The sequence below is a fragment of the Oryzias melastigma genome, linkage group LG8 (assembly GCF_002922805.2).
Source record: "Oryzias melastigma strain HK-1 linkage group LG8, ASM292280v2, whole genome shotgun sequence".
Classification (NCBI taxonomy): domain Eukaryota; kingdom Metazoa; phylum Chordata; class Actinopteri; order Beloniformes; family Adrianichthyidae; genus Oryzias; species Oryzias melastigma.
In genome coordinates this window covers 15,102,013-15,114,562 of record NC_050519.1, presented here as the reverse complement: position 1 = coordinate 15,114,562, position 12,550 = coordinate 15,102,013, and the positions used below count along the sequence as shown (strand labels likewise).

General features: G+C 34.0%; 1 protein-coding gene and 1 long non-coding RNA gene across 2 annotated transcripts in view; one reads left to right on the top strand and one right to left on the bottom strand.

Annotated features, from left to right (window-relative positions):
- The first annotated feature begins 910 nt into the window (after positions 1–910).
- Positions 911–1,546, top strand: LOC118599072. Its single transcript, XR_004948352.1, has 2 exons — positions 911–1,224; positions 1,360–1,546. It is a non-coding gene; the product is annotated as an uncharacterized LOC118599072 (long non-coding RNA).
- Positions 1,547–7,589: 6,043 nt separating this feature from the next.
- Positions 7,590–12,550, bottom strand: part of LOC112146176 — a 65,003-nt gene continuing 60,042 nt past the window's right edge. The window contains exons 11-16 of the mRNA XM_024271859.2: positions 9,460–9,774; positions 9,083–9,367; positions 8,676–8,993; positions 8,301–8,588; positions 8,017–8,165; positions 7,590–7,771 (exon numbers count right to left, since the gene is read on the bottom strand). Of these exons, the coding sequence (XP_024127627.2) occupies positions 7,763–7,771; positions 8,017–8,165; positions 8,301–8,588; positions 8,676–8,993; positions 9,083–9,367; positions 9,460–9,774 (1,364 nt within the window). The 3' untranslated portion in view covers positions 7,590–7,762. The remainder of the gene's footprint in view (positions 7,772–8,016; positions 8,166–8,300; positions 8,589–8,675; positions 8,994–9,082; positions 9,368–9,459; positions 9,775–12,550) is intronic.

Below are 12,550 nucleotides of genomic sequence, written 5' to 3'. Positions count from 1 at the left end.
AGTCCGGGTAAATGCAGAGGGTAAGAGCCGATAGTCTTGATTTGATTAAATAAATGGAACATTTCTTCCATTTTATTGTGTTTAAGTTTTCTCTGGGAGTTCCAGTTTTCCCTCAATATAACAGGAGAGGGTTGGGTTACAAAAACAATTTAGAAATGGTAAATGGCGTATACTTGTATAGCGCTTTTTACCTTCCTTCAAAGGCCCAAAGCGCTTCACAGTCGGAGACCCATTCACACATTCACACACATTCAGTGGTGGCTCTGCTACTGAACACTGGCGCCAACCTTCCACCAGAGACATTTTAGGAGAATAATAGAATATTTCAGCACGATACACCTGCTAATTATCATTTGAAGACAGATTACTTCAAATCTAACGTATTTAAATTGTTCCAGTAAGTAGATGTTTACTACAAATAATTATTGACATTCACTTTGAGTGTGCAAACAAACTGTTAAAAAAAGCTTACTGTTCTTATTTATTCCTATACATTTTTTTGCTTAATGTTGTATATATTTATAATGAATAATCTTAAACAAATATAAAATGAATGCATCCAAAAGTAAAATAAATTATATATAATAATAAAAACACAAATATTAATGCAACCACATAGGAGCGCAATACAGTGCTCTTTTGTGCTGGTCCCAAGTCCGGAATAATGCAGAGGGTGGTGTTCAGGAGATCATTCAAAATTAAAATAAAGCCAAAATAATCAATTAATAGAATTTCATTACAGGATAACAAAGTGTTAAAAGCTTCTTGTTCATTTGAATTCCTGTAAATTTTTTTCCCTATTATAATATATATATTTTTTATTAATAAACTATTTTAGAAACAAATATAAGTAAAACAAAGCAGATCCATCAGTGGAAGTCCTTCAGGTCTCCAGTAAAGAGTCAGGAAACATTTGATTCTGACCTGTTTCCTCAGCCTCAGTCATCCACAGTGAACCATCAGCCGTCCTGCTCCAGGGTTCAAATGAACTTGTGTGTCTGGTCTTTGGCTTCAGTCCTGCATCCATTAACATCACCTGGATTCGTGATGGAAGCACAGAGATGTGGAACTACAATAACAGTCATCCCTACAGAGGCCCGGATGGAAAGTTCTGCATCCAAAGCTTCCTCCGTCTGTCTCCAGTTGACTCCTTACCCGGGGTGAACCTCACCTGCAGAGTGACACATGGAAACACCACTCTGTCTGTGAATGTCTCCAGAACAGGTCACACTGATGCTCTGTCTTCATGTAGATCAAAGACTCCATCAGTCTCATCACTCTTGTAGAGTCATCTCTTTGTTCCATTGGAAGAATCAGAGCAACAATGAAGTAACAGATGTGCTTCTGCTTCTTTCACAGACACGTTGGAACAATGTCATTTCTTTGATGACATCTTGCATGTTGATATGAGCCAAGACACAGTCATGCAAGCTTGGGGTGTGGCCATTTTCTTCCTCCTCTTATTCTTCATCTCCATTTATTCTTTTACTCTCACTTTTCTGTTCAATGTTGCTTGTAAAAATAATAAATTCATCAGTCAAACAGGTTTAAGGTGTTGTCTTATAAAAACAAAATATCATGACAATTATTGATAATAAGGTTTTATAATAAAGGTATTGAAATATTTATTTGATGAAAGAAAAAATAAAAATAAAAATGTGCAGTTCTGAATTTGTTCACAGGAGGGTGATAAAATCCAGTTGTTTCGTTATTATTGTTTTTCCATTTCATTTCATTTTATTTCTTCAAACAAGCTGTCCTTTGATGGGTTCATTTGAAAACACTTTAACATCAAACTTGCAATGACTATAAAAACATAAAATTGTTTTACATTTGTCACAGAATAAAGATAAAGATCACATTTTTCATGAACAAAATCTTTTTAAATCAGTATTACTTGGAAGAAAGGAAAATGTGATTTCCAAAGTTTTTTTTTATTAGAATAAGATAGATTCTAAAAACAGTAATCTCTTGACAGTTAAAAATAGTTCTTGAGTATAAAAGTTTGTTGAATTTATATTCTAATTTGTCCTGCAACAGCTGAGCAATCAGAGCCGAAAGGCTCTTGTGTTAGACAGATTTTTCTGTCACAACAGGGTTTTATTGAGTATGAACCCCTTTTGTATTTTATGCTAAACTTTATTTATATTGATTATGTACATTTGATTATGTTTGTATTTTATGTTTATTATGTGATGCTATGTGAGCATTTAATGAATTCATTCTTTATAAAAAAAGTCTTTCTATATTACTTTAACCTGTTTTTCGATTGTCTATTCCATTGTGAAATCAATACATTTGAAAATCAAAAGTGTTCCGTTTTTAAAAGTATCAAATGCAATTTTTAAATATATTCTAAAAATAAAATTACCACTAATAACAATAATAAATATGGTAAAGGAAACGTAATACAGTAATTAGTAACCGTTACATAAATATATATTTTTTTCATGATATCAAAGAAGTTTAAAAAAAACCGATAAAGGTGCAGTTCTCAATATTTCCACTAGAGGGAGACACAAGTCCATGCAAGTTGATGTATCTTGTTAGAATTTCATGAAAGCAAAGTTAATGAATCCTTAATAATTTAGACTTTAATGTAAAAAAATCAGTAAAATTTAATGGGACATTACTCCACAATTCAAATATGTAAAAACATTTTATGATGTATAAATTATGAAATTCTGTAGATTTTTCTAATTTAAAAAACAATATTTTACTAGTTCAGATCTTGAAATGATAAGATACTTGTGTTGTTTTGTAGTCATATGGCTTCTTTAAAGACATTTTTACTCATAAAGGTTATTATATGAGAACAATTTGGACGATTCTTGCATATATTCCATACTTTCACCTTAAGAAAATGAAAGATTCCAGCTGGGATTCAAATCAGGGCCTTCTTGCTTTGCTAACAGAGTCAACCTCCACACAAGAGTGAACTCTATTTTTGGAGCAAAGACTAAAATAAAAAAACAAATAAAAAATATATACATATAATAGTATGAAATGTTACTAAATTAAGCTAAACATTTTTTGTGACAATCAGATTTTTAGAGATTGTAATAACACATCTACATTTTTTTGTTTTTACAGAAATGACAATGTTTATGTTGTTTTCTACTGACTTGAAATAAATAAATAAATGAAATAAATATCACAATAAGAACAAGTCTTTAAAGACCAAAATTAGTGAGATGGAAAAAAATAATAAATTCAACAGATATTGCAGTTTACCTTCTGTACCGCCAGAGGGCAGCAGTGTTGTTTCTTCAACTCTAACTTGCAATAACAGACCTACCTGTTCATTAAACTGTTAGTTAAATAGAATCTTACCCTTAATCCGTTTCTGTTTATGCTCCTGTTTATTCATTTTTAATTAACTCAGTATACATTCAGTTTTTTAGGTATTTCTTTAAATACTGCTTAAATAAACCAGAATGTAGGAGGAGTCTACATAAATATGCCAAGATGCAGATTCATCAGAATTTACATTAAAGGGTCATCAGCGTTTTTCTAAGCAGACAGCAACATGATTTTGAGAAATTCTGAAGGTTGGAGCATTACAGAATCTGAAGCAGCAGTTTAAGCACCTGGAGAGTCCCATAGACTCACCTGTAAAACATCTGGATTAGACTTTAGAGGCTCAGAGCAGCACTGGATCAGACACGCTCCTGGTAAAGGACTGGAGTGGATCGCTTTGGTGCTCACATCCAGCAGCCCTATCTATTACTCAGTCAGTGAGGAACAGAATCACCATCTCCAGGCTGGAACTTAAACACACAAACTACAAATGATAGTCAGGAATGGGAGATTTTACTCAAACACAGTAGAAAAAAAAAACAAAAAACTTCTAAATCCATAACTGAAAGAAGAAACTAAAGATGACCTGACCAGGATGTACAAAGAGTTTATTAGATAAGTGGTAATGAATCACAACAGCTGAACAAGTAAAACCTGGTGCAGGTGGACAGTACAGCTGCCACAAAAGATAGTCGAATAATCACAGATTATTTTTTCCGATTGGTCGACTAATCGGGTCATGCGTAAACTGTATGTAAAGCATAAATCTTAACCATCAATAGCTTTAAACTAACTAAAAACAAGTATAGTATTACCTGTGATAATTCTAGTGGGAATACTGTAAGCTGAATTTGGCCACTGAGGAAGCTAGTGCTGATAGCTTAAAACGCTGAAATCAATAGCTTAAAACACAGGAACTGATAGCCAGATAAAATATTAGTTAAATGCCCAATTAGCCTAAAAAACAGAAAAAAAGCTCAAGTTAGCTAAAACAGCTAGCATGCAGCTGAAATATTAGATAAACTCCAAAATAGCCTAAAAAACCTTAATAAATGCCAAAATAGTCCAAAAATTGAGCAGAATGCCATTAGAACTCAAAACAGTCTAACTCCATATAATATAAAGTAACGACTAATCAACTATTAAATTAGTCAGTGACTATTTTTATAGGCGATTAGTCGACTAATTGTGGCAGCCCTAGTGGACAGTGAAAGAGTGTAAAAACAGAACATAAAGTAAATACAGTTATGACCACTTGTAAATTCAGTAACACAGCATCAATCGTTGCTATATAAACTTAAGTTTTAGTGGAACCAAGTTTGTGTTTGAAACAGAAAAAAATCCTGAAACATCACAGAAAAAAATATATTTTGTAACTAACTGTAAGGAGCAGGCAGAGGCGTTTGGATTCATTTGCAGAGGTGTTAATAGTGAACACGAACAGGCAGGAGTAAGGCAAGACATGGTCAAAAACAGACAAAAAAAAAATGACAAAAACTCACCAGCTCCTGTTTCAATGGTTAATTGTGACTCTTCAAACACTTCAGTCAGTGTGTCTCTTCTGCCACATCTTATAGGCTCCTCTTTATTTAAAGAAGCATAAAAGATAAATAAACAAATGCTTTTCTTTCCTTTAATATTTCTTCAGGAATTTTGGATTTGTTCCCTTTTTATATATTTTCAGAAGATTTGCTTCAACTGATAGTTTAATGCTGCCCTCTGGTGTTACAGAAAATAAACTGTTACTGTAAGGTAACATGTTGACTCTTCAGAGTATTAACCATTTTACTTTTTTCCATCTAGATTTAAACCAAATTTGGAGGTCAAAGGTCACTTTTTTAAAATTTCATTGTGCTTATATATTTAAGAGAAATCACTACAGGAAAAAATAATTGTGTGATAAGTATTTTTCACTCAAGTATAAAGCAAGATACAAGTTTTATGATTTCAATGTCTAAAAAATGAAAATATGAATTAACTCCTTCATTATTCATTCCTTGTTTTTTTTTCTAAATGGTATCTGTCATTTATCATGTATAGGAGCAGCTTTTTAAAGTCAATTTTTAAAAAGTTATATTTATTGGTTGTATTACAGTAAAAAAAAAAAAAACTTGATAGCAAAAATCAATAAAAAAAAAACATAGTTATTTGATTTTTTTTCTATTTTACTAAAATACAAGTTTGGTGGTGAAATCGTAGAAAATTAAATTAAAAGTTCTGCTTAAAGGTTGAGGATCTAGATGCATTTTAATGGAGCAAATGATATTTCTGAGTTCCAGCAAAGTTTGTTTTCTTTGTTAGCTCTCTTGTAATGCATTTTTAAAATATTTGTCTTGTTTGTCACTCTCATTGTGTTTGCAGCAGTTTCTTTTCACAACCAGGAGAGATTGAACACCTCACGAGGTTTTTTAAAAGGGGAGGGAACAGACTCCAGAACCTGTCCATTCAAACCTGTTAACAAAGAGGAGCTCAAAGGAGAGTTGTGAAATTAAGAAATATATTTTTTTCCTTTTTCTTTTCCTAACTTACACTGTAAATAAAGCGTTATCAACAGGACAGACAGTTTGACTATAATCTTAAAAATAAAGGAACATTTTCTCACTGATGAATATAGGTGATGCAGACAGAGGAATGCCCTTTGTATTTGCTTATGGATTGTTAAACGAAGGAAACAAAAGAAAAAAAAAAGACAATTCTAATGATTCAAAATAATTATAATCAAACTTCCTGTGACACATGTTGAAATATTCAAATGCTGAAAATTTCCCACAAACAAGTTCAGGTCCAGTGCAGTGATTCTCTAAAGATTAAAAAAAAGATTTAAATTTAAAATAAGTTACATAAATTATGCAGAAAATGACTTTTCTCTATTTAGTGCAGGGGTGTCAAACATAAGGACCACGAGCCATATCCGGCCTGTCAGGTGGTTTAAGTCACGAAGAAATAAAATCTATAAGGATGCTAACAAAAAGCAAGTTTCTAGCATATTTATGTGGTGAGTCATAGTTATTTAAAGAAATGGCCGCAATTCGTAATTTTGCCACTAGGGAGAGCAAAGGAAAAAAATACAAGCATAACAAAAGATCAAGAAATAAAATATTTCTTTGAAAGGATGTGTCACGTCTGGGAAAGATGCAGTTAGGTTCCCTGCCGGCCTCACCGCTGTTAAGTTACTATAAAAATGATCAGGTGTACACCACAATTAACAAAATGTCATTATGTCGAAAAGATAATAATAATACTAGCACTAATTATGATAATAATAATAATAATAAATAATTAGGAGACAAGTTTGTAATAGGTATGTTTTTTTCCAATTGACAAATAAATCCAAAAGAAAACAAAAACAAAGCTACAGATAACAAGTGGAGTATGTATTTGGGTATAATATTACTGGTCACTTGAGATCAGATGTTGAATGTGGCCCCTGAACCAAAATTAATTTGACACCCCTGGTTTAGAGGAAGACTAACTGCAGTGATATGGGATGTAAATTTTAAATCAATGGTCAATATTTAAAAAGAACAACTACAAGAATGGAGAGAAGAAGAAAATAGATTAAATAATTTTCTCACATGTCCTGACAACTTTTCATTGCCTTGAAATGTTTATAGGCGCCTCCATCAGGCTGCCTACGTTATTTGTAAAGCCTCATTAAAAATGGCTTTACTTTACTGAAAATTTTAAAATACATTTATAAACCACAGATATATTCCTTAAGACTGTCTGATTCAAGAAACTCTTTGTATTTTTTAATTGTATTTATTTATTAATTTTATATTTAATTTTTGTATTTATTCATTTATTTATCCTTTTTTAAATATCAATCTTCTTTGTATCTCAAGATTATAGGTAGTAAAATAGTGGGTTCTGTGTTATAAGTTATGTAAATATGATAAATAAATGGTAACATAGATGAAACGTGCATTTATACTTTTATTTGCTTGCATTAAAGGCCAAATAAACAAAGATTCCTAAAAGTCGCCTTCAAATATTATGACCAGATCCAGAACCTTAATGCGGACTCTGTCTCCCTCTTGTGTACAAATGGAGTATTGCATGTTTGTATGCTTTTAAATTAAACGTCGTCAAAGCTAAAAAATCTGATCTTTTTGTGACTGTTTATGAAAAATAATCTATTGTTCGTGACTTTAATGATAAACTTACTTTTATATATATATATATATATATATATATATATATGTACATATATATTTATAGATATGGTAAATATATATTCACAACATGGCCGTTTGAACTTTTTGAATTCAATATTTATTCTTACAAATTACCTTAAATACAGAGATTTAATAAGAAGGTAAATTAATAAAACGTCAGCCACTGTTATAAAAGTTAAAGAAAATAAAAGATATAAAATCAACAAGATTAAAGAAAAACAAGTCAAATGTCATCAAAAATCTTGAGATTCCAGCAGAAAAAATGGATCACCCTTTCATCACCTTCATTTGGTCTGAAAAGAAAAACACAGACTTCAGAAAACTGTGGTACAAAACATGCAGTACATACAATATATATATATATATATATATATATATATATATATATATATATATATATATATATATATATATATACATATACAACTAGAGCTATCCAGCAACAATCACACATAAGAAAACATATACATCTACTGTATGTATGTAATGCATCATAGCAATCCAAGACAACAGAGAATGACTGCGGATGGTTTTTTACCTTCAAAGATGTGATGACAGCAGAAAAGATGATGGAGATGAAGAATAAGAGGAGGAAGAAAATGGCCACACCCCAAGCTTGCATGACTGTGTCTTGGCTCATATCAACATGCAAGATGTCATCAAAGAAATGACATTGTTCCAACGTGTCTGTGAAAGAAGCAGAAGCACATCTGTTACTTCATTGTTGCTCTGATTCTTCCAATGGAACAAAGAGATGACTCTACAACAGTGATGAGACTGATGGAGTCTTTGATCTACATGAAGACAGAGCATCAGTGTGACCTGTTCTGGAGACATTCACAGACAGAGTGGTGTTTCCATGTGTCACTCTGCAGGTGAGGTTCACCCCGGGTAAGGAGTCAACTGGAGACAGACGGAGGAAGCTTTGGATGCAGAACTTTCCATCCGGGCCTCTGTAGGGATGACTGTTATTGTAGTTCCACAGCTCTGTGCTTCCATCACGAATCCAGGTGATGTTAATGGATGCAGGACTGAAGCCAAAGACCAGACACACAAGTTCATTTGAACCCTGGAGCAGGACGGCTGATGGTTCACTGTGGATCACTGAGGCTGAGGAAACAGGTCAGAATCAAATGTTTGGAGGAAATCAATGGAGCTTTGATGAATATTTACTCTGAAAATGAACTGTAATCTCACCAAAAACATCCTTTATACTGGTTTCAAATGGAGTCTTGGAGGATTCATGTCTCACAAAACAAGTATAAGTTGACTTCTTGTCATTCATTTGAGACACATTCAGTCTGCTTCTCATTGAATAAGAGCTGCTGTCTGAATCCTTGAATGAAGGACTGTTAATGTAACGAGAAGATGAGAGTTTCTGACCATTCTCCTTCCAATGCACCGTGATGGTAGATGGGAAATAACCAGAAACTAAGCAGGTTAGTGTGAGAATGTCAGACACGGACAGTTCAGCAGCAGTTGGTTCCACAATCCTCACAGTTGGAGGATTAAAGTCTAAATAGAGTGGAGACAAAAGAAATAGAAGTTCATTCTTTAAGATTTTTTGACAACTGCCAGACCTGTTTTTTTATGTATTTTTTTACCTGAACTGATGTTGATGTCCTTTTTGATACGTTTATTTAGAAACCCATCAAACACTTCACAGGTGAAGGTCTTCCCTGTTTTCCACTCAGTCTGAAGAACATCCAGTCGACTGATTACAGTCACACGTCCATTTGGATCCATGCTGACGTCTGTGCTTGATGCTGATTTTGGCTCCAAGTTAAAGAACCAATTAATTTGTGGATTAAAGCCTGATCCAGAACACAAGAGTTTCTGTTTTCCTGACTCTCTACTGGAGACCTGAAGGACTTCCACTGATGGATCTGCTGATTAGAATGTAGAGAAAAACACATGAAGGATTCAGTCAGTGAAAACATTTGTTAGATTTCTCCTTTTTCTAGAAGAGAAACATTCTCACCAGAAACACTGATGGCTTTGGACTCAAAAGACTGACTGGAAAAGCCTTGATGGACTTTGCAGCTGAAACTCTGGTCACTCTTCCAGTAGGACTGAGGAACAGAGAAGCTGACACTGACTGTATGTGAGGCTGGAGCTTCAGGAAGATCAACATACTGTTTGTCAGAAATGTCAGCTCCTTTAGACTGAAGTGTGACATAGATATGCTGTGAGGAGAGCTGTGAAAGGTCACAGTGTAGCTTGAAGTCATTGTGTTGTTTCTGCAGGTCTGACAGAGATCTCCTGATGTTCACCTGAGGAGCTGGAACGGAAGGACCTGAAGGATGACAGAAACTATGAGGCTTTAATAGATTAAAAACAGTCATCAATTCTCAGTAACTTTGGGTTTTTAGAATGAAATTGTTTAGCCAAATCTGCTGTTTGGTTTTGTAGATCCAAACACTATCTTTATTCTTTGGAAATATTAATATATGTTTCTAGTCTTGTTTCTTCACTAAAGCAGTAGCTGTGATTCTTTTTGTTGTTTTAAGCAAAGTGGAGAAATGTAATCTTGTTTTTATGAGAGCTTAATTGTTTTAGCCTTTTTGGGCACATAAACCTCAGAATCTCAGAGAATGCAATGTTTACAAAGATTAAGCTTTGGGGATTTTAAACCACTCTAAAAAGTTGATTTATTTCTGTCACTAGTTTTCAAGTAACATTCAAGCATTTATTATTTTACCAACAGTCTTTACTTTCTCCAGAAAAACCTGGGACCTTGTTTATTAGAAATGTAATGAGGAAACAACTATGACTTTAGTAAACTGCTGTCTGTGATCTGTGTTGATTTCAACTGTATAATTATTGTTGGTGATCTTAACATCCATGTTGACAACCCTCAGAACAAAGAGACTAAGGACCTGAATAGCACCTTTGGAACATTTTGGGCCGACTCAACATGTAACTGAACCCACACACAACAGAGGGCATATTCTTGATTTATAGATTTCCAAAGGTCTGAACATTTCCATGATTACTGTATGTGATTTAGTCTGTTTGTTCACTGATGTGGTTTCTTTGAGAGTACAATTCCAATACACACAAATGTTTCAAGGGAGGAAATGACAAAACGGTATATAAACAAAAACAACAGTGAGATCTTCCACCAGATTTTCTCTCCCCTTTCAGGGGGTTCAGTCAATTAAATTGTCAAAAGTTTTAATGCCAATATTTTAAATATCATGGATAGTATAGCTTCCAGTAAGATGAAGGTAATCTCTGCCAAAAGAAAAATGGAGAAATTCCAACCTTTAAAGAATGGAAAAAGAGAGTGTCGAAAATCTGAACGCTGATGGAGAAAGACTAAACTGCAGGTTGATTACGACATCTATGAAGAGAAACTTTATCTTAATAATTTACAACTGAGCAATGCATGAAAGTCCTATTTCTCTGACATCATTATGAAAAACTCCCATAATGCTCGGTCTGTCCTTATAACTGTACTCCACCAAACCCTGCAATTTCTTTACCAAATTCTTTACAGACAAAATCACAAACATTAGGCAAACAAATGTTTAATCACCTAAAAGACCAGGATGTGAATTGTATCCAGTGGAAACCAGTGGAAACCAGTGGCTCAGTTTCAACCTATTAATAACAAAAATTTGGAGGACATTCTGTCAACTGAACTCCTCCTGCTGTCTGGACATTCTACCCTCAAGATTTTTCAAAAAGGTTTCAAAGATCATTGAGTCAGTCGTGTTTGCATGTTGTAAATGTATCTTTAACATCTGGTGTTTTCCCAGAACCACTGAAACCAGCTATAATGAAACTTCTCCTAAAAAGGACAGTCAAGACAAGGCACAAATATCAATATCAAATCTGCCGTTTTTTATCAAGATAATTGAAAAAGCTGTTTTCAATCAGTTAAATGAATTCTAAAAATTAAAAAAAAACTGTTGCGACATCTTCCAGTCAGGCTTCAGAATGCGCCACTGCACTAAGACAGCTCTGACCAAAGTGACCAATGATATATGTTTGAATACGGACAGTGGAAAAATTTCAATATTTATTGAATCTCAGTGGCTCATTTGATACAGTCAAACACCCAACCACTGAGTCAACCACTCCAATGACTGGAAAACTGGGTGGGTCTAACTTGGCCAGTACAAAATTGGTTCAAAACGTACTTGGAAAACAGTAAATGAAATATTTTGTTTCATTTGGTAACGTTGGATTTGGGCCCACAGAAATGTTATGTGGAGTTTCCCAGAGCTACATCCTGGGACCACTTCTATTTAACATGCTCCCACTGGCCCAGATTATAAAGAGCAACAGCATTTATTACCAGACCTATGCAGATGGCACACAGATGCATATTACAATGACAACAGGAGACCCAGACCCGTTTCAGGCTTTTGGTGAATGCATTGAGGACATTAATGACTAGATGAGTCACAAACTTAATTCAGTTAAACAAAAACAAAACTGAAGTTTTTGTCTTTGGGGCTACAAAGAAACAATTGGAGGTTGCTACAGAGCTTCAATCTACTCATCTAAAAACTATCAACAGGCCAGAAACTTGGGTGTAGTGATGGACACAGACCTAAATTTTAATAAACACATCAGTGCAGTCACAAAATCAGCCTACTATCAGCTCAAAAATAATCCAAAGATTAAAGATCTTATGTCTGAGCAAGACCTGGAATAACTAGTTCATGTGTTTATCTATTGTTGACTTGACTACTGTAACAGTGTTTTTACATCACTACCAAAAAATCAATCAGGAAACTACAGCTTATTCAGAACTTTGCTGCCCGAGAAACCAAAAAAGTAGACCACATCAGTCCAGTTCTGAGGTCTTGTCATTGGGTGCCTGTCTGCCAAAGGATAGACTTTAAAGTTCTGCTACTGATTTATAAAGCTTTGAATGGTTTAGCATCAAAACCTCCTGACCCAGTATGTACCAGCCAGAGCTCTCCAGTCATCTGGATCTGGTCTTTTTTCAGCTCCCAGAGTCAAAACTAAACATGGAGAAGCTGCATTCAGGTTCTATGCTCTGATTATCTGGAACAGACTTCTAGTAAACCTGAGATCAGCTGAAACACTCCAGG